Source organism: Corvus kubaryi, unplaced genomic scaffold (assembly GCF_017639235.1).
Source record: "Corvus kubaryi isolate FWS band 111438036 unplaced genomic scaffold, C.kubaryi_AGA036_p1.0 37398, whole genome shotgun sequence".
NCBI classification, from domain to species: domain Eukaryota; kingdom Metazoa; phylum Chordata; class Aves; order Passeriformes; family Corvidae; genus Corvus; species Corvus kubaryi.
In genome coordinates, this window is record NW_024581137.1 from 55,487,678 (window position 1) to 55,511,061 (window position 23,384).

At 40.6% G+C, this 23,384-nt stretch overlaps 1 protein-coding gene across 5 annotated transcripts in view; it reads left to right on the forward strand.

Moving 5' to 3' along the window:
* Positions 1-23,384, forward strand: part of MINDY4 (MINDY lysine 48 deubiquitinase 4) — a 65,120-nt gene that overhangs the window by 13,496 nt on the left and 28,240 nt on the right. For 2 of the 5 annotated variants that reach the window (XM_042043517.1, XM_042043520.1), the window contains exons 6-13: positions 4,827-4,885; positions 5,225-5,349; positions 6,319-6,435; positions 9,048-9,136; positions 12,744-12,845; positions 13,806-13,869; positions 14,874-14,939; positions 15,242-15,309. In XM_042043517.1, coding sequence (XP_041899451.1) covers positions 4,827-4,885; positions 5,225-5,349; positions 6,319-6,435; positions 9,048-9,136; positions 12,744-12,845; positions 13,806-13,869; positions 14,874-14,939; positions 15,242-15,309 — 690 coding nt within the window. The remainder of the gene's footprint in view (positions 1-4,826; positions 4,886-5,224; positions 5,350-6,318; positions 6,436-9,047; positions 9,137-12,743; positions 12,846-13,805; positions 13,870-14,873; positions 14,940-15,241; positions 15,310-23,384) is intronic. The other 3 variants (XM_042043518.1, XM_042043521.1, XM_042043522.1) reach the window with 3 other exon arrangements.

Consider the following 23,384-nt stretch of genomic DNA (forward strand, 5'->3'; position numbering starts at 1 on the left):
CCTCACCACCTGGATAGCTTGTTCTGTGGGATGAGGTCTGAGCTCCCATGGCCGTATCGTTTTGGACTCAATCTTGTTTAAAACCAGCCAGAAAGCCCCAGATTATTCCAGGATTCTCAGTGTGTGTGTGTGAGCAATGCCTGAGGAATTAATTCAGTTTTTCCGCCTGTGAGAGGAAGAGGATGCACTGGGCCGGGGTGGCATTTCTAGGAAGTGGGAGTTTAGTCAGAGTGCGGCGTTCCAGACGAGAGAACGGAAAGGAACGCGGGGCTGGAGCAGCCCAGGAGTAAATTACGTTGGCACATTTCCTTCCACCTTTGTCTGGGAGCTCTGTGTTGTCCTTCAGCCACACTTTGCATCATCTCCAGCTTCCCCCCGTGCTTTGGAGTGGATTTGGAGGCAGGAAACATGAGAATAGTGCAGCCACACCTTCCTGGAGAGAGCAGCCAAACCCTCCTGGAGGGCTTCTGATCCCTTACTCCAGGGAGTAAGTCTGGGTTTGACTCTTACAGCCAGCAGCAGAGGAACATCTGTCAAACTGGGCTCATCTGTGGGGAATATGGATTTAAGCCGCCCATGGATGAAAAGAAAGGTCATGGTTGCCAAATCAGGAGTGAAAACCTTCAAGAGCCTGGAGTTGTGTAACACCTTTTATAACATAATGCTTGGACGGGAAAAAAGGACCTAAAATAAAAGTTATGAACTATTGTGACTTTTGTGCGGTGCCAACGGATTTATGGCACCAGAGCCCACGGTGTAACATCTGTGGGGCTGCCATTGGCCCTTTCAGTATTTTTCCAGCACTCCATAGGAAGAGGCACTTTGCAATTGCTGGAAATGACAAACGGCTTCTGTATCATTTCTTTCTTTTTGGAGAGGAGGTAAATCTGGAGAGCTCTAGCCCATTGCCTGAAAAGCAGTCAGTGAGTTGAGAATTTGCATTAGAGGATCATTGAGGTATCTTCCAGCTCCATGACTGTGGAATTACTTGCTCCTTAAAAAAAAATCAGTTTGTGTGCAGATAGCATGAGGAATTTTTTTTACCCCTATTTATCCCTCAGATTACTTTACCAGGAGGTAAAATCTCTGTGGGCTCACCAGTAACCTGTTTTTTGAACTCACCTTTTTTTATAATGAGATAAGAGAATTACCCCATCCTCAGCATAAGCTTTTGTTTCCCAATTTAACAGTTGATATTAACTCTCAGGAAAATCATTTATATTGCTAATACCTGTCAGGTTACAGTGGTTTGGACTGTTAAAAATCTGAGGTTTCTGACAGGAAATGGAAGACCACGAATATTCCACATCCTTAAAAATTAAGTGGCCTCGGAGTTGAAGGCCCAAACCAGAGAGAGTGGGTACTTCATGGATGGTAAATGGAGCAGAGGGTTGGATTCACCTCCACTGATGTGAATTGATTCAATGCCAAAATCTGGGAACCCTTGTACTTTGTGTCTTGTAGGTGCTGTGCATTTTTATTTATTGGAATTTTATCTCCCCATCTTAAATTTTACTGATTCTCGTTCATTTAGCTGGCAGCAGTTTTGAGTTGCTGAACATAATGGTGAGTTCACACAGGTGGGACTGAGTTCTTTGGAAATCACAGTGTGAGGGTGTCACACTCCAAAATCTCTGGTGGAGGACAGTAGGAACAAAGCAGCTCCACTTTTATTACAATTCTGATTTTGTAGTTGGTGATAAATATTCATTCATAGCGTGTGGGTGAGCTTTGTGTTCAGGCGAGCCCAAGTCATCAGGCACTTCAAACCATCTTGTAGTTCAACCTGTGATTATGGTCATCCCTTTTTTACATACAAACCTTCTCAACAAAGATTTCAAATTGTCACAGTTAATAAAATTCGGCAGGACAAATTCCTGTTCATGTGTGAGGGAATCTGTTTCTATCAGAAGTGACCACTTCTGTTAGAAATGACCCTTTCAATGACAAGTTTCTCATTTACCTGTTTTATATCTGCCAGTGTTCACAAATCTGTCTGTCATCTGTTCACAAGCTAATTTTTCATATTGCAAATGTGCAAATCAGATCAGATGCAGGTCTTCACTAAAAAGGAACTTTGGAGAAATTAAGTGTATGAGCCTCTGTTACCTTTGTCAACCAGACTTGCCAAAACGATAGAATTTATATTAAATCTTCATGACAAGACCTTTTCCCTGTAGAAAAATATTGCCTGGCATTGATTGTGATCATGTCCTTTGCATCTTTACAATTGCTTTTAGTAATTCTGGTTTTGTAATTGTGCCCTAAAACAGTGGCAAGCTGCACCACAGAGAATGGCCTTTTTTACCCTTTTGCAAACAGCAATAGAGGTTATTTTTTAATTACCTGCTCTGCAGATTTTACTCACTATCCCAAGAATATTGGATATGTCTCCCTGTTCTACATGCAGTAAAAAAGCTGTTGTAATCTGGCAATGAAAATAAGTTTTACCACCACAATCACCTTAAAGGTACTGATGTTTAATTTTTAAGCCCCTTTGTTTATTTGACCTCTTGTGAGTGTTGGTGTAAATAGGAAATGGTGGAATGCACATCCATTATTGTGCCAAGGAGCTCCCTCTCTGCGAGTTCAGCTCTCCTCTGTAAATCCATTTTTCTACAATGCTTGGAGGCCAGAGAGGAATGTTCAAATATTTAGAGAAAGTACTGTATAGTATGTTTAGAATGAAGCATATTTTCTTCCTGTCCCATTTTCCTGCCGTGATGGATGACTTCCCCCTTCCCTAAGTATTCCAACGGAATGGTTTTACACCTACAGTAAATTTTCCTGGAACAGCAGCCCTCTGCTGAAATGGAAATTGCAGTAAATGTCCTGGCTGTTTTGAGAAACACAACCTGCAAAAATACCCCACTTAAGCAGAAAACACCCAACATTAATCTTGGATGTCAGCGCTTTCCTCAGCTTGATGGGAATTCTCAGCCTTGAGAATTCAGAGCACTTTGCATCCCGGGCTTGGTTCTTCCTGGAATGGGTGTAGAACCAACATCTTTTAGACTTCCCAGAGCGAATTAACACTACAAAAACTGGAGCCAGGTGGGCTGTATGTGAATTGTACCATGAGTGGCTGTATTTTCATTTATATATAGAAACTGTAGTGCAGCATTCAGTGTCTGAATCACAGGATCACAGAATGGTTTTGTTGAAAAGGACCTTAAAGATCATCCTGCCACAGGCAGGGACACCTCCCACTAGACCAGCTTGCTCCAAGCCCTGTCCAACCTGGCCTTGGAAGGTTTTAAAAACTCTTGCAAAATTAGATAGAAATGGGCTGATTGCAAAGAAATGCTAGGAAAGAAGAGAGAATAGTGTGCAATCTCGGACAAAACAAAAATGTGGCTCTTGGTTATGCCTGAGAGACATGACTTGGCTGAGAAACGTTTTATTGGTGAATTTATTGCCATTAAGACCCTCTCCTTGACCAGGAGAGAGGGAAATAGTAGCAAGTAGCTGTGGGAAGGGGATCTCAGCTGAAATTCGTGTTAGGAAACACCAAGGGGAGATCTGATTGTGTTGTAAAATACACCACAATCAACTCTATTAAATTCTGTATCACATAAAATTACTGTAATATTCAGTGAGAGCTCAGTGCTGCTTGTGTCACTGTATAAATTTGTTCTCAGTCCTCTTATTTTTATTGACCTGCTGGGCCTCCCATTTGTTTTTACCTGAAGTTCCTAGAATGTGGGTGATTCATTTCTATTCTGTCTGTCCCAAATTGGGGCCACCCACATTTCCTTGCTTCAGTCCTTTAACTTATTTATAGATAAAAAGAGAAGTGTTTCTGTTCTTATAGTATCAAATACTGTCAGTGAGAAAGCTGCCAAAATGCCTTTAAACTGGGCAAATCCTGAGTGTGATACGTCTGTGTCCTGCTTTTATTATTTCATACTCTGAAAAGGAAATTAAGCTCATGGAAAGTATGTGACATGACAGCAGTCATTGCTGTAATATCATGCGTACAAAGAATGTTGCTGAGGAAATTATTCCATACTATTTTTGAAAGGATTGTCAGTGCAATACCTTTTTTTCCCAAAGCAAAAGCCAGTGATACAGTATTGCTTTTTTGGGAAAAAAGATAAAAAAAGTCAATTTCTAGCATTTTTAGAAATAGTTATTCAAAATTTTTCCTTGATTCTGAATTTGTTTTGGTGTGAATTCAACAGGAAGAATAAAACCCGTCTCATCTCCAAAAATCTGACATTTTATTTCAGCTCTGACTTCACAGCCAAGTTTAAATGCTTAGTCCTTTTAGTAGTTACTCATATGAATTTTAACCTTTTAATTGTTAATATACAATTAAATCACAAGAGAAGTTGAACAACTGATCCCTCTTAGTGGATTAAAAAACTACCCAGGTAAAGGAGCCAGTCTAAGACCTATTCCCACTTTCATTATTTGGATATTTCAGGTTGTTTAATGACTAATTTGAATCTTACTCTGATCCCTATCAGGGATGTACATTTTATTTTATGGCCTGATCTGTCATACCACACAAATGAAATGAAATTGATGCTGAAACAGGACTGAAATCCAAAATCAAACACAGGGTGTTCCTCTGTGCTGGCTGCTTTTCCTGATGAGCTCCTGGAGTGCAGCTTTCTTCCATTGAGAAAAATTTTGCTCTGAGACCATTTATTTCTTACACCATGTATTTATTTTTTTGTATATATTTATATACACACACACAGAGCTAAAAGTTATATCCTTGTGTGGGAATGCTCCCTATTTCTTACTGTTTATTCAAACACCTTTTCTCATTTAAAATGAATGTTTTGTCATTCATTTTTTGATTAATTTTCATGTAGGAAGTCTCCAACATCCACTGGCTATAAAGAAGACCAGATGAAAGAAGTCCTAGAATTGGGTAAGTTCTGTCAAGTTTCAGTTTGGCTTTTGCCAAATCTTTTTGTATTGTTCAGAGCAGCTGTGACCAAATAAATACGTGGGAGGGGCTTCTTTTGTAACTCTTGGTTGATTTAGAGCAATTGCATTTGCTATAAACTTCTAGGTAAGACAAATCATTAAGAGATAATAAACCAAAGCTGGCTCGTGTATTTTTATCTGCCCTTTCTGGCTAAAACTGTCTTTTCCTTTTTATAAAGACAGTAAGTGTTAATTTTCACGTTGATGACCCCTGGCACTGAGTGTGCTGGGGAAAACAACTCTTTTCATCCAACTCTTGCATGATTTTCTTTTATTTCAGTCGATGTTGAGGATGAAGAGACAACTGGAGAAGTTAATAAGACCCCAGATCTTTCAACAATTTATATGCTTCAAATCATGTCAAAGGCAATTGATATTTCTCTTGCAAAAGTAAGACTGATTATGGTAAATATAAATAGATGTGTGGGGTTGTTAATTGAGTTTCCTTAGCCAAAGTTGCAGTGGGTTGCTCTGCGTTGTGCTTTTGAACATGTGCTGTGTTCCTGAGTACATTCCTTATCCAGGTGACAAAGTAATTTAGGGGTGCCTAAATTCAGAAAAATACCCTCATGCATCAGCCCACCTGAAGCACAGATAATAGCTTTAATTAGTGAAGCTTGTATTATTTTCTTAATGCCTCTAGTCAGTTATTCATGTGCTTATTCTCCAGTCCTTTCCACTGACAGTGATTATTCCCCCGTCACTGTTTCTGCCTTGCTTATCTCCCCTATTTTGAGCAGAGATGAAATTATTAAATACTTTCCTTCCCATTCAGACAGAGGAGAAAAAAACCCAGACCAAATAACGAGAGTGTCTTCCAATTTAATTTCTAGCTCAAAGAGGTTGGAGTAACTACCAGCCCTGAGTAGTCTTTTTTATTTACTGAGCTCTGCTTTAGCATGAATGCAATTTATTCAGTGTGGCCATTGCTGAATTATTGTGGTCTGCAGTTGTTCAGGACCAAGGTCTGGATTTGTGCCACCTGAAATGCAGAAATCAAGCATTTAATTAACATCTCATCCAAGGTTCTTTTCTCCCTCATGTCACCATTGGTAGGCGTTGCTCTCCCAGCTGTTAAACTTCAGGCAATGTTCTGGGATGCTTTCATGGGAAACTGTGCCCCAGACATCAGACATAAATATTTTCCAGTGCTGAGCAGCTCCCAGCATTATGAGTGGAAGGAATATGGCAGGAAAAGGAAAATCTTGCTCCTTTTCATTGGGGTGTTGCTATTTACAGTATGGATAAAACAGAAGAGGGTGGTTATACGCAGTTAGTCATTACCCTTCCACACTCCTCCTTCCTTTTCTACAAATTGCTGTGTTTTGGATTTGTTTTTAAAATGAGAAATTTTTTTCTTTCCTTCTTTTATAGGAATTAAAAAATCTGCTGTTTGGTTCTAGTCTTTGTTGCTTCAGTGAAGAGTGGAAAATCCAGAGTTTTACATTTAACAATATCCCACAGCTAAAATACGGCATTGTGCAGAAAAAGGTGCTGTAAATTCCTTCCTAACAGCGATCTTTGCTTTTTACACTGACTTTACAAAGGCTGTGTATTTCAGCAGTGGAAAAAATTCGTTTTCTAAAGACTTTGCTCTTTCTTTAAGTTCTCTGGTTCCCAGTGGATGATGTCACCTTGTCAAGTCATGGTGGGAGACTTGAGGCGGATGGAGGAGAACTTGAAGGAGCTGCAGAAAGTGTGCAAGTGTGTGTGTGTGTGTGTGTGTGTGTGTGATGGGGAATTATTCACAGGGAGGAAGAGGAGCCACTGCAGCTGAAAGCTGGTGGTGGTAAAAGAACAGAAGAGCAAAAATCAAGGGTGGAGTTAAAGAAGATATGTGGGGCTAAACAACTTAAGATGCAGCTTGATCTGTCTCAAAATGAGACATAGCAGGAGTTGCCTGGAAAAGCACGTGGAGATTTTGATTTCCTAAAGCTACTGGGGTCAGGTGATGAGGCTCATTCCTAAAATAAAAGGAACAAACACCCTGCAGGGTCCCTGGGACCCTGGCACTGCTGGTGGGCTCATCTCTCTTGCAGCCACCTTTCTGTAATTCTGGCCTGCAGCCACAAGGTGCCAACTCCTCCCTGCAACGAGGTTTTCATCAATTCCCTGGCAACATCTCCCAGGTGGACAGATCTGGAATGGCCAGCAGGTCCCTGTGATGACCACAGCTGGTAAAAGCACTGTGCCTGGACTTGGGCCAGCCTGGACAGCACGTGCCCAATCCATGGAAATTTTTGGTGCTAATGAAGATTTCTGTTCCAGGGTATTCAGTCACTTCTCCGGCCTCTCCCTTTTATCCCTGTCTGGGCACCTGGCTCAAACACTGAGCCTGCAGTGCTTCACACCCCTCTGTGCTGCTCACCTTGGTTTCACAGGCTCAGACCAGGGACCACCCTCGTGCCACAGGGTCATGGAGCTGCCCCCAAAATCCAACAGATCCCTTGTAAGAATGGATCCTCCCCAGCTGCTTGGTGCTTTTGTGCCTGCCCTTGTGGCTGTGTGTGTGCTCCTGGGGTATCCACAGCAGGTCTCTCCCCTCAGGAGCAGGGATCTGAGGAATTCAGTGAACACTTGTAGGCTCCTCTTTACAAAACACTCATTAAGCCTCTGTGCTGATGCAGAAAATCTTGATCTGACCTGAGAGAAGTAGACCATTATACAGAAATGAGAGGGAGAGAGGCTTTGAGGCAAGGACAATGGCTAATAAACATGTCATTAAGATGTTTAATTAACTTACCTCGTCTAGTCAAATATTTCATTAGGCTGGTGATCTCAGAAGAAAGCTGCTTATCTTACAAAGCCTAGCGGAAAAAGAAGATATTAAATGTTAATTTAAACTCCAAAAGGAACCGTGGCAGTGGTGTTCACTGGCCCACAGTAAATGTCACTTTGGTGTTTCCAGCCCCTGCTGCTGGAGAAAGGATATCTCATCACTACTGGCCATTAAATTCCCCACCATAAATTGCAGTGCAGGAATGGTGCTTTGCTTAGACTGTGCCTGTTTCAGCTCGTTAACGTATTTCCTCCTCACTTCCAAAATTCATTTCAGCTGAACAACTGTTTGGTTCTCTCTTACCTTAAATTTTTGTGGTGCTCTAAGAAGGTATTTAGAATAGATCCCGTAATTTTTACTTTGACTTCAAGGCTTTCCCTGAGGGCCTGAAACAAACCTTGCTTTTTTCCTTGATATATTTCAAATTATTCACTCATCAGGTATTTAAATAAATCTAGAGAGGCAGTGTGTGTATAATATAAATGAGAAATGGGAAGGTGTCAATATCTAGGCTGTTTCCTAATTCCAGGACCTTTGTTCTCTAGGTTCCTCTCAGCATTTACCTGCAGGTCCTGTTCCCTTGGTGCTGCACATAGGACAACCAGAGAATTAAATTGATCCCTTTAATCACATTGCTGTGTGAAAACAGCAGTGCTGGCTGCCCTTTCCCTTCTTCTCCAGGGTTTTGGGAGGAGTTTGATGGGTGGCACTGTGGTGTAGCCTTGTGTCCTGCATATAGCCCAAACCAGCTATGAATCTACTTCCCATAAAATTTATAGTTAATACAACATTTCTTGGTTTTGTGATTTTTTTTTCCCTCTGAGATTAATAATTTGAAAGGTTCGAACTTTCTTGGTTTTCTTTCTCTTCCCCACTGAGAGGGAGAGAGAGGAAGGATCTCCCTGGTGCAGAGGGCTGTACTGAAAGCTGAAATCTTTGTTAACTGATGCAGGTGGGAACTCGAGGTGCTGAGAGGAGGTACAAGAGCAAGGCTTGTTTTCAGTCCATGGAAAACACTCAGATTTGATTTCTCCCTGAAAATTAAACTGCAGCTCAGTAGGGATCAGGAGATATTTAATTTGTATATCCCAGATTAAAAAAAGCCCCACTTTCTTTTGACATTGTAGATGTCTAGGTCTCTTCAGGAAAAACAGGCAGGAACTCCAAGAACGCTTAAAACCACTGATTTTCCTTGGCTTGCACAAAAGTCATGGCTGGAAAGAGAGAGGTGAAAGGATGCCTTTGGGCTGGATGGGAGCTCACAGAGGTTTCCCCCAGCATCCATCCAGTTTTTTGCTCATGGAGTGTCCCATTTTCCCCCCAGGGTGGCCCATGTGGAGTTCTGGCTGCAGTCCAAGCCTGTGTCCTGCAGCAGCTGATCTTTGCAGACAGCAACAGGAACAGAGACCCCCGGTAAGTCAGGGAATTTCACGAATTTTTCCCTACAGGAGTAAAAAAATTTTATTTCTCTGCTGCAGCCACTCAGGAGCCTTTTGAGTTTGAACTTGCTGAACTTCTTTTTGTCTCAGAGAGAGAGAAAGAAAGCAGCATCTGATTTACTTGTGTTTACTTCCCACTGAACTGTAGGAATGTAGAAGTTGGTGTCTTATTGGTGTAATTGCTTGTGATTAACCCAAGAACCTCTGCAAAAACCCAACAGCTTGAATTGAGGCCAATGAAAATTATTTAGCCTCGAGGTCTTCATGGAAATCTGATTTCAAACAAAAAAGTAATCAAGGTTTGAAAGAGCACGAAGTTCATCCAGTGTTTGACACTAAGAATCTCAACAGGGTTGAAAAATTAAAGTTATAACAATTTTTTTTCCTTGTGACTGTATTTGATCATCCATGTTTAAACTCCTTAATGGAATTTGAATTTATATGCTGTGTATTTTCTACTTGCTTTAAAGGGATTTTGTTAAGTGTTGCTACTGACAAGGAAATTGCTCGGACTGCTACAATAATAATAATGTACTTGTCACACTGCTAAAGGAACAGGGGTTATTGAATTAAATTCTGGAAAATAATGCCTCAAAAATGACTTTATTACCAGCTTTCACGTATTTACCTTTTGTTTTCAATACAAAATTAAGTCCATTACAAAAGAAAAATTCCACAAAGCTTCCCTGTGCCTTAAAGGAACAGAATGTTAAATAGGGAAAATTATTTTGCTGGGTTGTGCTGCCACCACCTTGTTTTATTTGTGACCTCCATTAGTCTGACCTCGATTTAGTCTGAAGAGAAGCTTTCATGCTGAGATCTTTCTTGAACTTCATTACCTTACAACATAAAAATGTTCCTCTTGTATTAAATTTTGGCCTTAAACACCCATTTTTCTGCTTGGAACTGTGTAAGAAAATGCTGTGGTCTCTGTTGATATTCCGTAGTGTTGTCTGGCTTCCACTTAATGTAAATTCACCGTTTGGGCTGTTTTTCATCAATATTGGAAAGAAAAAGGTACCTGTAGAGCATCATTATTTGTCTTCAGCATCCAGGATGGGAAGTGACAGAAATTACCCTGCAAAACTTTAGGATTCTAATTCAGATTATAATGAGGGCAGACTTCTCAAGGTTCTTGCCTGCATAAAAGGAAGACCTCAGAAACTTCCTTGCAAGAAGCTCGGTACATACTTAGGTTTTATGACCAGGGATCTCCACAGAAGAATTATTTCTGGTTGTGAAAACCAAGAATTTCTTTCAGCTTTGAGGACGGCCTTTGATCATCTGCTCCTTGGTCCCTTTGTGTCTCAGGTCATCCTTAGTAAAAACAGAGATGGTAATTTTCCTCTTGCAGCATGGTTCAGAGATCAGAAATGAAATAAAATTGTGTGGCACCCAAAGAAGTGGATGGAGGCCAGGTTGTCTAAACTGTGTGTCCCAACTTGTGCCAGCTCCAGCCCATCCTGTTTACTTGGCAGAATTTGTCTCTCCTGTTTTTCCCCTCTTATTGTCCACATGGTTTTAAAAGATTTTTGTTTTTTATTCATGAGATAAACATAACTTTCCTTACGCTGTGTTTGCCATGGGCAGAAACTTTGAGTCAGGGAGAAAGAAAGGGAAGTCTCAAAGCTTGAAATAAGAGGATAAATACTCCTTTCTAATTCTAACCTGGATTTTCAAATTATCAACCACTTCACATGAAATGTTTGATTTCAGGCTTCTTTCACATTCAAGAAATAATTATCATGTCTCCTTCTTCCTCTGCTGTCTCTCTCAGACACATAAATTAGTTGTGATTCCCATAAACTTCTGGGTGTCTGTATTAGAACACAGGCAGAGATAAGAGAAAGTTGTGATTATATTTTTTTTCACTTGAAAACTCTCACCAATTATTTCCCATATCTCACATCCTTCAGAGGGGGAAATGTTCTCTAAGTGAATGTTACATTCAAGGCAGACATTGAACTTGAAAGGCTGTTTAATTTTTTTGATGATTGGTGTTTCTTGTTTAGTCTTTTGAATTATTAGATCTTTTACTCAAACGCTGGGAACAGGTTTTGTCCTCTTCTCCCATGCTGGTAACACTCTAAAACTGATAAAATCTGAATTTCAAAGAGTGCCATTCTTGAAGCCACCAGGGAAAACTCCAGTTAGGTTCTCCCCAGTGGCGTGGGATCTTTTGGCCACTTCTTCAATCTCATGAATATTTGGTTTATTCTAAATTCTGCCAGTTTTCCCATTTTGTGACTTTTAGCTTCCTGGTCCTGTAATGTTTGAGGTCCTGACTTTGGGGCACACCTTCTTTAAGAAAATGCAAGCCCTGTGTTTATTGCTGATGGTACTTTGGAGAAAGTGGAGTAGTGGGTAAAAACATTACGGTGTAGATTTGTTTAAAAGGGTTAAGAAGTAAAAACTTCAGAAAGAAATGAAGTATGAATGCCTTTAGAAGCTAAAAATTATATTTAAAATATAAAACAATTCTGTTGGAGAATATTGAAAGTTTTATTACAGATTTAAGGAGGAGGTAGCTTCTCTTGTCCATTATTTGACAATGTGGTATTGTTCCCTGAAACATTTACCTGCTTTTTTGTCCAAGCAATTAAAAATATGTTCTGTGAAAGAACAGCTCTTTCTTTTAGAAGATCAGGGTGTGATAACAGATCTGTGCATAACCAGTTCCTGTTGTTGACCCTACCTTATTTGGTCTTCTCTTGATTTTCATCCATTGCTTTTAATGATAAAAACAGTTTTATTTTAATTATTTTTTGTAAATCAGACACCAGATTACGTAATGATCTCCTAGAAGAAGAGATGTGCATTTCATCACTTAAATCCGCCTGTATGACAGGAGCAGTGTCACAGAAGACAGAGACATAGCAAGCTTGCAACTGCTTAAGTGCCCATATCAGCAGGTTAACTATCATTAGGAGCAACAAAAACTCATCCAGGCCCCCAAAAAGCAGCACAGAGCTGTTAACACTTGACCTTGGTGAATTAGTCCTGAGTCCTTCTGACTTCAGAGGAGACCCACCCAGTGTGCCCAGTTTGTTCTGCAGCAATCTAAAGACAGAGTTGTTCTCCCTACAGCTCTGTTCACTGGGTGTGTTTATCTTCAGGGTCCTCTGAAATGCCTAAAATGAGGTTTCTCCTCAGAGAATGGTTCCAGGAAGCCCAGTGGTGACATCAATTGCATCTCCTCCTCGAGAGCTCTGTGGGTGCTGAGAAGTCTCAGTGCAGGGTGTGCAGTGGGTGCTCTTGTGGCCGCTCACTCTGCTGTTTGATTCCCAGAGGAAGGGGGGATCCAGCTGTACCTTCACACCTGGAATGTCTCCCCAGTGACAATACCAGCTCCCTCTTCAACTCACAGGATTTGTGGCCATCCAGGTTGTCTCTTTCCCATCTGTAGAAGAACTGAGGTACCCAAATGATGATTTTCTGAGGCAACTCACTGGAGCCTTGTTATTAATCAGTACAAAATTGTCTCTAAAGATGCTTTTGTTCTTTTAGGGACAAACCTGCCATGAATCTGTTTGCCCTCAAATTTTGGTGCTTGTCTCTCTCCTTTATTTCCTGGACTGCAGTTGCCTCCAGCCCTCAGAAGCTCACAGGACCAAGTGCCTCTCCTTGGCTCTCGCTGACATTCTGTGGCGTGCGGGGGGCCACGAGAAAGCCCTCGTGGCACTGTGAGTAGGACAAGCCCTTTTAGTCACTGCACACTGCTCTTACACCTCTATCTGTCCCAAATCTACATAATTCACGATATAAAAGCCTTGTAAGCTGCATTTATGCCCCCTAAAACAGCCTAAGGAGAAATGCAAAATGTGGTTTCTGCTGCCCCAGTAGCTGGGACAGAGTAGGCAAAACACTTCGAAGTTGCTGTGGAGGATCCTGTGGATGTAATTGAATGTAGGAATCCTCCAAAATGTTTTCAGCAAGAGCTATTTTTTTCCAGATGCAGCATTCTGCTCCTGTGTTGCAGGATATTCCATTATGGCTGGAATTAAGTTCCTTTTGCTGTATTTGCCTGCTTAGTTTATGCAGTGCAAGTAGGCTGCTTGTTCACAAAACATCCAACTTCTAGATCCCTGGCTTTGGCTGCACTGGAACCTAAAGGATATTTTTAAGTGAGTTTGGTTTTGTGAGCATAATTAATGTCTTTTAAAGATTTGGTATAGCTAAAAAGCAGCAGAGAGGCTTTGGGACACAGAAATCCTTAAACCTGAAATAGAAGCAGCAAATTCAAAGACCTTTCAAATGATATTTCACATATTTTACATCTGAAAACTGCTTCCTCTGTGATATTTTACATATGTTCTGCTTGTTTGAATGTCATTGCTCTAAAAATATTTTTCAATAAAAACTGTCATTAACATCTTAAATTTATATTTATCCTCTTTCTGTGTGGAGAAACTTGTAATCCATGTTAGACTGAGCGAGCACAGCACAGATAAAGTGTTTGTTTCACTGATAGAGGTTTGATTTGCAATATGAACGTATTTACAAGAAATCTCTTTTTTAAAAATCATTAAAAATAATAATAATGCAAATCTTTGGCTCATCATTCAGCTCATATAACATGTTGATTCCTCTTTAATGCCATTTTCTTCCTTTTAACGTGAGTTTCATCCGAATATCCCCTTCAGGCCATCAGGAAGACAGCAGTTCACTCCCACAGGAAAATACAAGGCAGATGGAATCCTAGAAACTGTAAGGCTCTGTGTGACTCCTGTTCTCCAGATCCTCTTTCTTGCTTTCCCTGCTTTAGTTCAGTGAATCTGATTTCCATTGCTCTCCTAAGGTTTTAAAATCTGTTATGTTAAATTAGTTATGATCCAAAACCCAACAGGAAATAAAATCCCACAGCCTGCCTGGCTCTGACTTGTCCCAGTGGCTGTGGGAAGTTGGGCTCTCCGAAATCCTTTTTTGTCCCATTTACCTTCCAAACCTAAAAACTCTGCCTGTTTTTAATGATACACAGTAAAAATGAACGTGCCCCCCTCCAATCGACCATGAGCATGAAAAGGCACTATTTTCTTCTTGTCTTAGACAGAATTTTTGCCTTTTTTTCCCTCTCCAGGAGCTCCAAATGGCAGAACACTTTCCAGTTATTCCTTGTTTCCATCTGAGGCTTTCAGATGGCTTTGCAAGCAGTGGTGCCATCAGCCAGGCTTTAGTGGTTGGAGGAAATGCTGTTGGCCTCCTAAAAGGGGAATGGATGTCTCAAAATCTGAAGATGGAAAAACAGGCAAAGAATATTGAAGTGAGGGCCTGGATCTGTGAGCTCTCCTGGAATTCATGTTAAATAGGAGTACTCAATTCTCTGAGTAGGATAAATGCCTCACCCTATAGGTACAAACCCCTGAGCTTCTTGCCCGTCCTGTGTCTTGTACACCTTCAGTATTCCTCTGTTCTAGGAATTGTTTCTCATTGCATAAACAATGCTTAAAATTGAGTCAAAAGGTCTGTTCAACAAGCTTTAAAACACCAAGAAGCAGCATTGAAAAATTCAGAATATACGGGGTGCTGAGATACAATTCAATGCCAAATGACCGCAGTAAGGGGTAGATTTCATTAGATCTTTATTTCCTTTTGTCGGGTCAGATCTTTCCAGGCAGTTTGAAAGTTTTGGCTACTTTGTTTCAGCTTTCAGGATATAAAAATGAGTTGCTGTTTTTTAAGTCCCCTTTTTTCCTTCTTGCATTTGTTCCCAGCTAATACTTCACAGTGCCACAAGATACGAGGATCTGGTCCTATTTCTACAGCAGAATATCCACCAGGTACTGTGCTTAATTATATATTAATTAAACAAATGATGGTTCAGCTGCCAGACTTTCTGTGTCTGTTAGTCTCACCCAATGTGTTCTGAACAGTTTCAAACACTGTATGGACATGTCTTGCATTTTAACAAGCACAGCAACAAATTCAGTTTTAGCATAAATCACAGCAGTTCCTTCTGCCTTCAGTTCCATTTGCATTTCTGGAGGATTGGGCAAAAAATATATACACAACAAACAAAATAGCACCAGAATCCTAGGCAAACAAACAAACAAACACCAAAATAACACCTTTTCTTTTCCAGTTTGAAATTGGTCCCTATGGGTGCATCCTCCTGACTGTGTCTGTCATCTTATCAAGATCCATCAACCTGTGAGTGCCTCTCTAGCCTTGTTTCCTAAACTGCAGAGCAAAGTGAGCTGTGAAAAGTGAGAAAAAATCCATGGTGTGCTTAAATCTCTGGCCTTTTTAACCCATTGTGGTGTTTGCTCTGATAAATACGGGGGAATGATGCAGATTTTCTCAACTCATCTTGGCTTTTCTTGTTGTATACACACACTTGTGTGTATGAACATGTATATATATCTATATATATCTATTTTAGTGATCAGTCCACCACATCTGATATCAAATACTCCATCTAAACTTGAGGTATCTATCATATCTGAGGTACTTTTCTGTGCTCCCTACCTTGTCAGTTTAAGCAAGACTTATTTAGAAGGTTACTTATTTCACATTTGAGGCATCTTAGGTAGGGGGGAATAACTTGCCTGTGATGCCCCAGTCTCTCTGCCCGTGATAGTGATAAGGAAAAGCTAGAAAAAAAATGGGTTAGGCAGCTCAATTTTAGGTAGTTGTAAGTAATGTGTGGCAAATCTGGTCTCAGTTTATTGCTGTAATGAATATTCTGAACTCTAACCCATGGAAATTCATCATAACCTCTTTAAAAACTTGGGGCTTGCCCAGGCACAGTGGCACTTAACTGTGCTTTTATACAGACTGAAGGTGTTGCTGTGATGCTGTGAGTGTCAGTGGGTTGGAATAGAAAGGCTTCCTTGGTTTAATCAAGCTCCACTCCTGTGAAAATCCCCGGGAGCAAGGGGAAGCTGCTCCCGGGCAGTTTGCAAGGACAGGTGACACAGAGAGAGCAGCTGCACTTGAAAGCAGCACGAGTCTGGTTTGTGGAAGCTTTTATTTCTTACAGCTCTGCATTGTCTTGACAAGAAACAGCAACTTAGTCCAAATTTGAGATCCACAATCAGTTGCTCACCTGCTGGGATCCCAGCAGGTGTTTCCAGATTGAGTTCTTTCGGTTTTATTGTAATTTATTCCTTTCTATTGCTTGTAGTAACACTTCAGCCTTTGGCTTGGCTCTGCTTTTGTACTCTAACACAAATGATGTGATAATTCCAAGGCATATGCCATTTATTCTCATTTTTCTGAGCTGGTTACAACAGAGAGGTTCAGACTAGTAAAGGTATTTGTGCAAGTAATGATCTGTTTGGCATTTGGTAGGTCCATAATTGCTGCTGTCTGCCCTGCTTTGCTTGCTATAAAATGATAAATATTCTTTAATAATAAAAGCAAGGATATATTCTCCCTCATCACCTCCCAGTTCCTAACAGATGGATTATGACAAGGCCAATCAATCATCTGTGTTTTTATTTGGGGGAGCAGTGTCTAAAGTGAACATGACAATTCCTTATGGTGCCTGTTTGCGTTTTAAGCTATCTAAATATTGTTACAGATCTGATCCAGAATGTCAGAACAGTTTATGAAGTGCAGCTCGAGGAATTGTCATGATTTTCTCACAAAACTTCATTTTAAAGTACTGTTACTCCTCTAGCTTGTACTGTGTGAGACACTGAGCTGGTACCTATCTTTTGGTTACAAGAAACAGGATTTTTTCTGTCTTTAAACACAATGGAAAGTGGTTTTAGACCTTGGCATAATTTTTTTTTTAGAAGTGCAAACTGAATTTTGTTTATGTAATCCTCAGCAATCGATTTAGCTGCCTATGTCACAGTGCTTCTCTTAGGATATTAAGAATATCAAGACAAGTAAGTCAGTGCTGATACCCTCAAGAAATATGTACCATTCAGAGAGTGTTACCAGCATGGTAAGCAATTATTTACATAACTGGCATAGTTCTGGATGAGCAGCTGAAGGCAAATAAGAGCTGGTTTAGATAATGGAATTTTCAGCCAGTAAGGGATCTCCCTGGGATTGTTCTGTCCCAGTTTTTTGGTTTTTTTTTTATTTAACAGAAAATCAGGTTTTTTTACAAAAAAAAAACTCCATGGAAGTTTCAGTTGTCTGTATTTTTGTGTGAGGAAAAAAAATATTATTTAACTTTAATTAGGGAGTTGGCAGCACTTAGATTTTTCCTATTTTGAGTGTGATTATTTATCTTAATGATCTTTATTGCCCAGAGAGGTTGTGGGCTCCCCATCCCTGGAAGTGTCCAAGGCCAGGTTGGACGGGGCTTGCAGCAACCTGGGATAGTGGAAGGTGTCCCTGCACCTGGCAGGGGTGGGTCTGGATGAGCTTTCAGGTCCCTTCCAACCAAAACCATTCCAGGATTCTGTGATTTATTTACTTTCTATGGAAACATTTGCATCTAGGCCTTTTTATACTCAAAAAACCATAAAGAAATCATGATTAATTTGACTTACTTTGGGTGTCTAGCTTAGAACGATATAAATCATCTCCAGAAGTGCTTGGTTATCTCCCCTCTAAAGTGAGAAAATCTAAATAACCTACTCCTGAAGAAATTTTACACTATAAATATCAAGTCATGAAATGAAATCTGTTTCATAGTGACAGGTCAATGAAAAATGGGAGATTAAATGTCAGTAATGCAGAGCATTATACGTGATGAGAACAGTCTCAACTATCCTCACCTAGCCATGGGCTTTAAATAGGCTGTTATAAAAAAAGGAGAGAAATTCTGGCATCACCACTAGAAATTCAATTATCTGAACACATCAGTTCAATCTTCTGTGATAGACAGAAGATAAATCATATGTTGGGAGTTGAGAACAGAATAAAAACACATTAATGGCTTTATATAAATATATGATCTTGCATATTTTATCTTGCATGTAGTCCTGTCTCCCCCAGGCCAGTAAAGTCACATTAATACTGGAGCAAAGTGGAAGACAAAAATGAAGTTTCCCTTTAATTTGGACAGATTAAAAAAGTCCTTTTTCTTCACCAATGAAGAGGAATAACTTGGAAGTAATAAAAATTCAGGCACCCATGATAAGGTTTTCCCTCAGAGTCCAAAAACTTGGGTGCTCTCAGGGAAACACTTGGACTTTGATGTTAAAACAAGCCACAGTTCTGGGGTTTTTTTTCCCACAGCATAAGTCACTTTCAATACTGGGAGATGAGGAGGCCAAAAGTATCAAGAGGTTCAAGCAAATTTAGAGCAATTCCTGGAAGGTGCAAGCTCCAGTATCCCTAAACCCCCTGGCCTCGATGTTATCTCCGTGTCCCCCATTTTGTTCTGCCTTGATGTTTGCTGCTGCTGCTGCTGCTGGTGCTTTTTTGGTGCAGCTCCATAATTTTTACATTGTTACAGATTTTCCCTCACAAATGGAAATTCCAGCTTTCAGCCAGCTCTGTTGGGCAGTTGTTCCAGAATCACTGGCAATCTTAAGTATTTTTATTTCGTGGGGATGCATGCCAGGAAATGCAGGAGTTTGCACTGCTTTGTAGATTTTGGGTAATGAGTTTTTCATGCTCCGAGTGCTAATGATCATCACTGCCTGAACTGATAACAAATGGCCAGAGAGGAGTGAGAATTCCTGAGGAAGTTGCTGAGAACGCGTTGTTGCTTCTGGTACAGGAAGGAATGCTGGGCCCTAACAATTGTAACCTCTTTTTTTAAATTTTTTTTTTTCTTTCTTAATTAGCCAGTGAAAAATTAAAAAAATAATTATATTATAGCAGCTCAGGGGAGTAATTTTTCTGAGTGTGCAAGATGTGTACTGGAACCTTCATGCTGATGAGAGCTACAGGATATTTTCCATGCATGGAATATCTCTTCTCCATGAGAGAATGAGCTCAAAGCTGGGCTGCAAGCCCCCACTGAGCCTCACCACTGAGTGTAGGAAAGTTGTGAATATTCAGGAGTGATTTTGATGACAGCTTGAGTGATGCCCACAGTCTGACTGAATTTCCAACCTGCAGTGGAACTGCAGCACAGCTTTCCCTGCTGGATGCTGCCTCATCCTCTCCCAACCCTTGGCACCTTCCTCGCTGTGCTTGCTCATGCAAAGCCATTCCTGGAGTGGGATGTGGTGCCTTTGGATCCTCTCACTGGATCCTCAGCTTTCCTTAAATTCCAGCTCCTCAGCAACCATCTGTTTGCACATTTTTCCTAATCACTGCAATAACCTTACAGCATAAAAGCATCACTACTAGATTGCTACATTGGAGCAAAGAAAACGTGGAACGAGAAAATTCCTTGGGTCGAATCCCTCTGTGGAAAAGCAGTGTATTGCCATTTTCAGGCTACCTGGAGCCAGTGCACAGAGCCTGATCTGAAACACAGGCTCATTGTGTTGCTCACACCTCAGAATGCCCCTGTGTGCATAACTTCTGTCGACTTGGGGGTACTTTTATCAGTTACTGATATCAGGTCACGTGTCACTCTCTGGTCAGGATTGGTCACTGGCTGTCTTTTCCATGTTTTCTCTGAAGTGTTTCTATGAGAATAAGTAAAACAATGGCTTTAGCTGTGGGAAAAATAAAAAAGAACACTGATTCTGCAAGTTAAGAGGAGGCTGTGTACTTCATTAAGGTTGGCTGCTCATAAAACCTTGGAAAATACACGTCAACATCTTCCTTGTCGTGCTCCCACAACTCTATTAACTACACTCCTGTAGTCCTTACTGCTCCAGAAGAGGGTGTTCAGACCTGTTCCAAAATTATCTGTGCTGTTCCCATTTTGGTGTTGGGGAATTTTGTTTGTTTGGAGTTGGTTGTTTTGTGTGTTTATTTAGTTTATTTATTTCACAAGGCAGTTGTTATTAAATTGAATAAATCACATTATGACTCCTTATCAGTCTAGGATTTCTTACACCTGGTAGCTCTGTCCTTGATTATTACCAATTCACCTCATTCTCCAAAATCTGTTAATGAACAATTTTTCATTCAAGGGAATCAAATGATTAAAGTGATGTTGTTCTGTGCACTTGAGCACTTACTCTTCCTTCCTGTGGTACTATTCTACCTAACTGGGGAAGTTAAATCTCCTTAATCTGCCATCCTAATCCATCCTTGACATAAACACACAGAAGCACCAAATCATGTTAAATGCTGCCCATTATTATGCCCTTTACCATGGTCAAATGTATCTTTTTATCATCTTGGGTTTACTTCTGTAATCATTTGTCCGGTTGCAGACAGTATTCCAAGAATCTTCCTCTTTGATCCATTGGCAAACCATTTTTACTATTTTTAAAAGATTTTGAACAGTTCTGTCTGCCTTTACTCAGCGAGAGAAGTTTTTATTGAGATGTGTAACAGGCAGTGATCATCACTGCAGTAATCCCTATCAAACCATTTTTTCCTGTAGTATTTCCTATATCCCTTCTGTATCATTTACTGTAAATAACCCCAATTCTGACACATTACCTGACCTTAAATGTCTTCCAGTCATGCAGGACATTGAAAAGGAAAGTGATGCTCTGCTGGCTGATGGGCTGTGGGTGGAACAAAGGATCCCCCACCCTCAGTCCGCTTTCCTTTGCTGACACCTTTTCCTGTCCCAGAGCCAATCTCTAATTTGGAGTTCCCCTGAAATGCACCTTCTCTCCTTACGCTGTTTGGCTGCTAAGAAAGGCTTTCTGTGAAGTGTCCATTTGGCTGGGCCAGGGGTAAAATTCCAATTCCAACTTCGTGTGAAAGATCCAATCACACGGGGCACTCTCAGCTCTTGATGGAAGTACATTTTTCCGTGAGCCAGTTTTCTGGGAAAACCTTTCCAGAGGTAGTTTCCTCTCCACTTGAGAGTGCCTGGGAGACCAATAGCTGGGGAAGTTGTGTCTGTGAGCAGTTTTCACTCAGGGCTTGCAGTTATGTAATAGAAATAGATGTCATTGTGTTTTTTACAGCTTTTGGTCCTTGAAAAAGACAGGGAAGCTGCTGGTTTTGAGGGGAAACTGCTGTCAATTATGTTACAGTGCTAAAAAACAAGGAGCTGGACACAAGTGAAAAAAAAAAAATACTTGAGGATCTCAGAGCTCTCCAAGAGCTGTTTGGGATTTTGCGACATGAAGGGAGCAGGTTAGATTTCAGGAACAGTGGGAGGAGCAAATAGGAAAGACTTTGTGGGATCCAGGCCTTGGTAGGGAAGAATTGAGCCCTCTTTTGTTGGGGTGAGTGAACTTCTGTGCCTCCTGCTCAATGGGCTGCATGCAATTCCTGATTTTCAGGATCTTCCCTGCCTTTGAAGTTCTGTTGTGGGAATTGGACAGAGGCCCTTGTAGCCAGAGTGTTCACTGGGCAGGAGTTGCTTGCAACATTAATGAATTAATAAATGCAGAGCCTTGATGAAGCACAGCTTGCAGCTGCTAAAAGGTAATAAAGAGGGGAGTTTGCTTGAGTTTAATGTTTTTCCTTCAAAGAAAGGCAAGAATACAGGGGCAATCAGTGGCACAGCCCTGGCAGTATTTGTGGGAGGATGTCAGACCACGATTTGAAGCTCTGAGATTGATGTGCTTTCCAAAGGGGATAGGAAGTGGAACATACTGGTGTGTGAAATGTCACCTTCTAATGCTTGAGAGAGAGAGGACCCAGGGACACAAGGTGGTGGGAAAAGGGGGTTTTGAAGACCAGATACAGGAAAGGAGAGTAGGGTCTCACTAAAGGGAAATGTGTAGGATTTGCCAAATAAAATGTGAATATAAGGAAGCTATTTAACATTGTAGATTAGGAGTGTGATCCAGGTGGAAACGTGACCACAGAGGCAAAGAAGAGGAAAGGTTGAATTAGGTTTGAGGATGTTTGCTACACTGGAGGACAAAAAGCAAAGGTTAGTGGTAGAGAAAGGTGAAAAAATGAGGCTTCACTCAGAAAAAAAGGGAAGAATCAAGAAGACAAAGAGGTTGTTATGCTGGTTCTGTTTGTTACCTTGATAGGTAAGGGATTGGGAATTGGGAAACAATGCCAAAAATAAGAAAGGGGGGAAAACGTGGAGTTTGCACTGATAATTGAGACATGTGACTCTTGTCCCCCTGGTAAGGAAATTCAGGAAGCTGTCACCAGCTGTGTTCACAGAAGTGGACTAGAGACTGAGTGACAGCAAATTTTGGTGTGGATGTGCAGCAGAAAGATCACCTGTGGGAATAAATCCAGATTGCTCCCCTGAGACATCAATCTCCTTGTGGAACAGGTCAGGATAAATCATAAAGCTGAGGAACAATACTGTAGAGAAGGAAGATGATTAGCTCATTCCCTGGGGAGTTTTCTCACTTCTTAAAATAGTGCAGAGGAATGAAAAAGTGTGGTAAGCAACAACCTTCTCTGTCATTAGTGGTCTGAGTGCTGGTGTTGGAAAATGGAGAAAAAATGTGGTTCAGGCGAGGTCAGACCTGAGGAAATGAAACAACAAGTGATTTCCTTATCATATTAATACAAAGATATCAGGGAAATATGTGAGGTGTGTGTGTGTAGAGTGGAGGTGGCTGATACCAGGAATAATGTAAAGAATGCTCCAAGTCTAAATTAGTGTTCTGCCTTTTAGGAAGGAGAGGAACACGGTGCAGAGTCAGCATGGCTAATTGGGATTCATGCATAATAACTGAATTAAGTTTGTGGGAGGTAGAATTTTACCTGAAAAAGTGATGGCTACACAACAAGAAGAGAAAAAGAAGCCAGGTAGCTTTGTACCTACACCTCATTCCTAAATTTATTCAGCGCTTTCAAGCTCTCTCTTGCTTTCAGACTTTATGAATGGACCTGATCCTAAAAGCTTACTTTTGTCATGCCTTATTTAAATATAGAGTAACTTGACTTGCAATTATAGGACTGAATGGGGAACTGTTAGTTAAACTCAAAAAAAAAAAAAACCGAATAAAATTAGTTAATGGAGACCTAATAAGAGATTTTTATTTGGTATTTCAAGTGAAAAATCGTTTGCTGATGTGAAAATAACACATCTTTTAAGAACTGTAAAGGTGCTAAAAGAGAGAGACTCAGAAAAGAGTTGTTAGCACGGGGAAGGTGACTGATGGAGTTTGTCAATGATCAGTCTGGGATTAAAAATGTTTTATTCCTTACAATAATGCTGGAAAAAGGGAGTGGTGTGCTAATGAAGTGACCTGGTGACTGAAAAGCTGAAAGGCCCTGTCAATACAGAGAACAAATCTGCTGTAAAAAAGAGTTGGCTCAGCCTCATGATGAGGGCAATAAAAAAGAATTTATTTTCACTACAG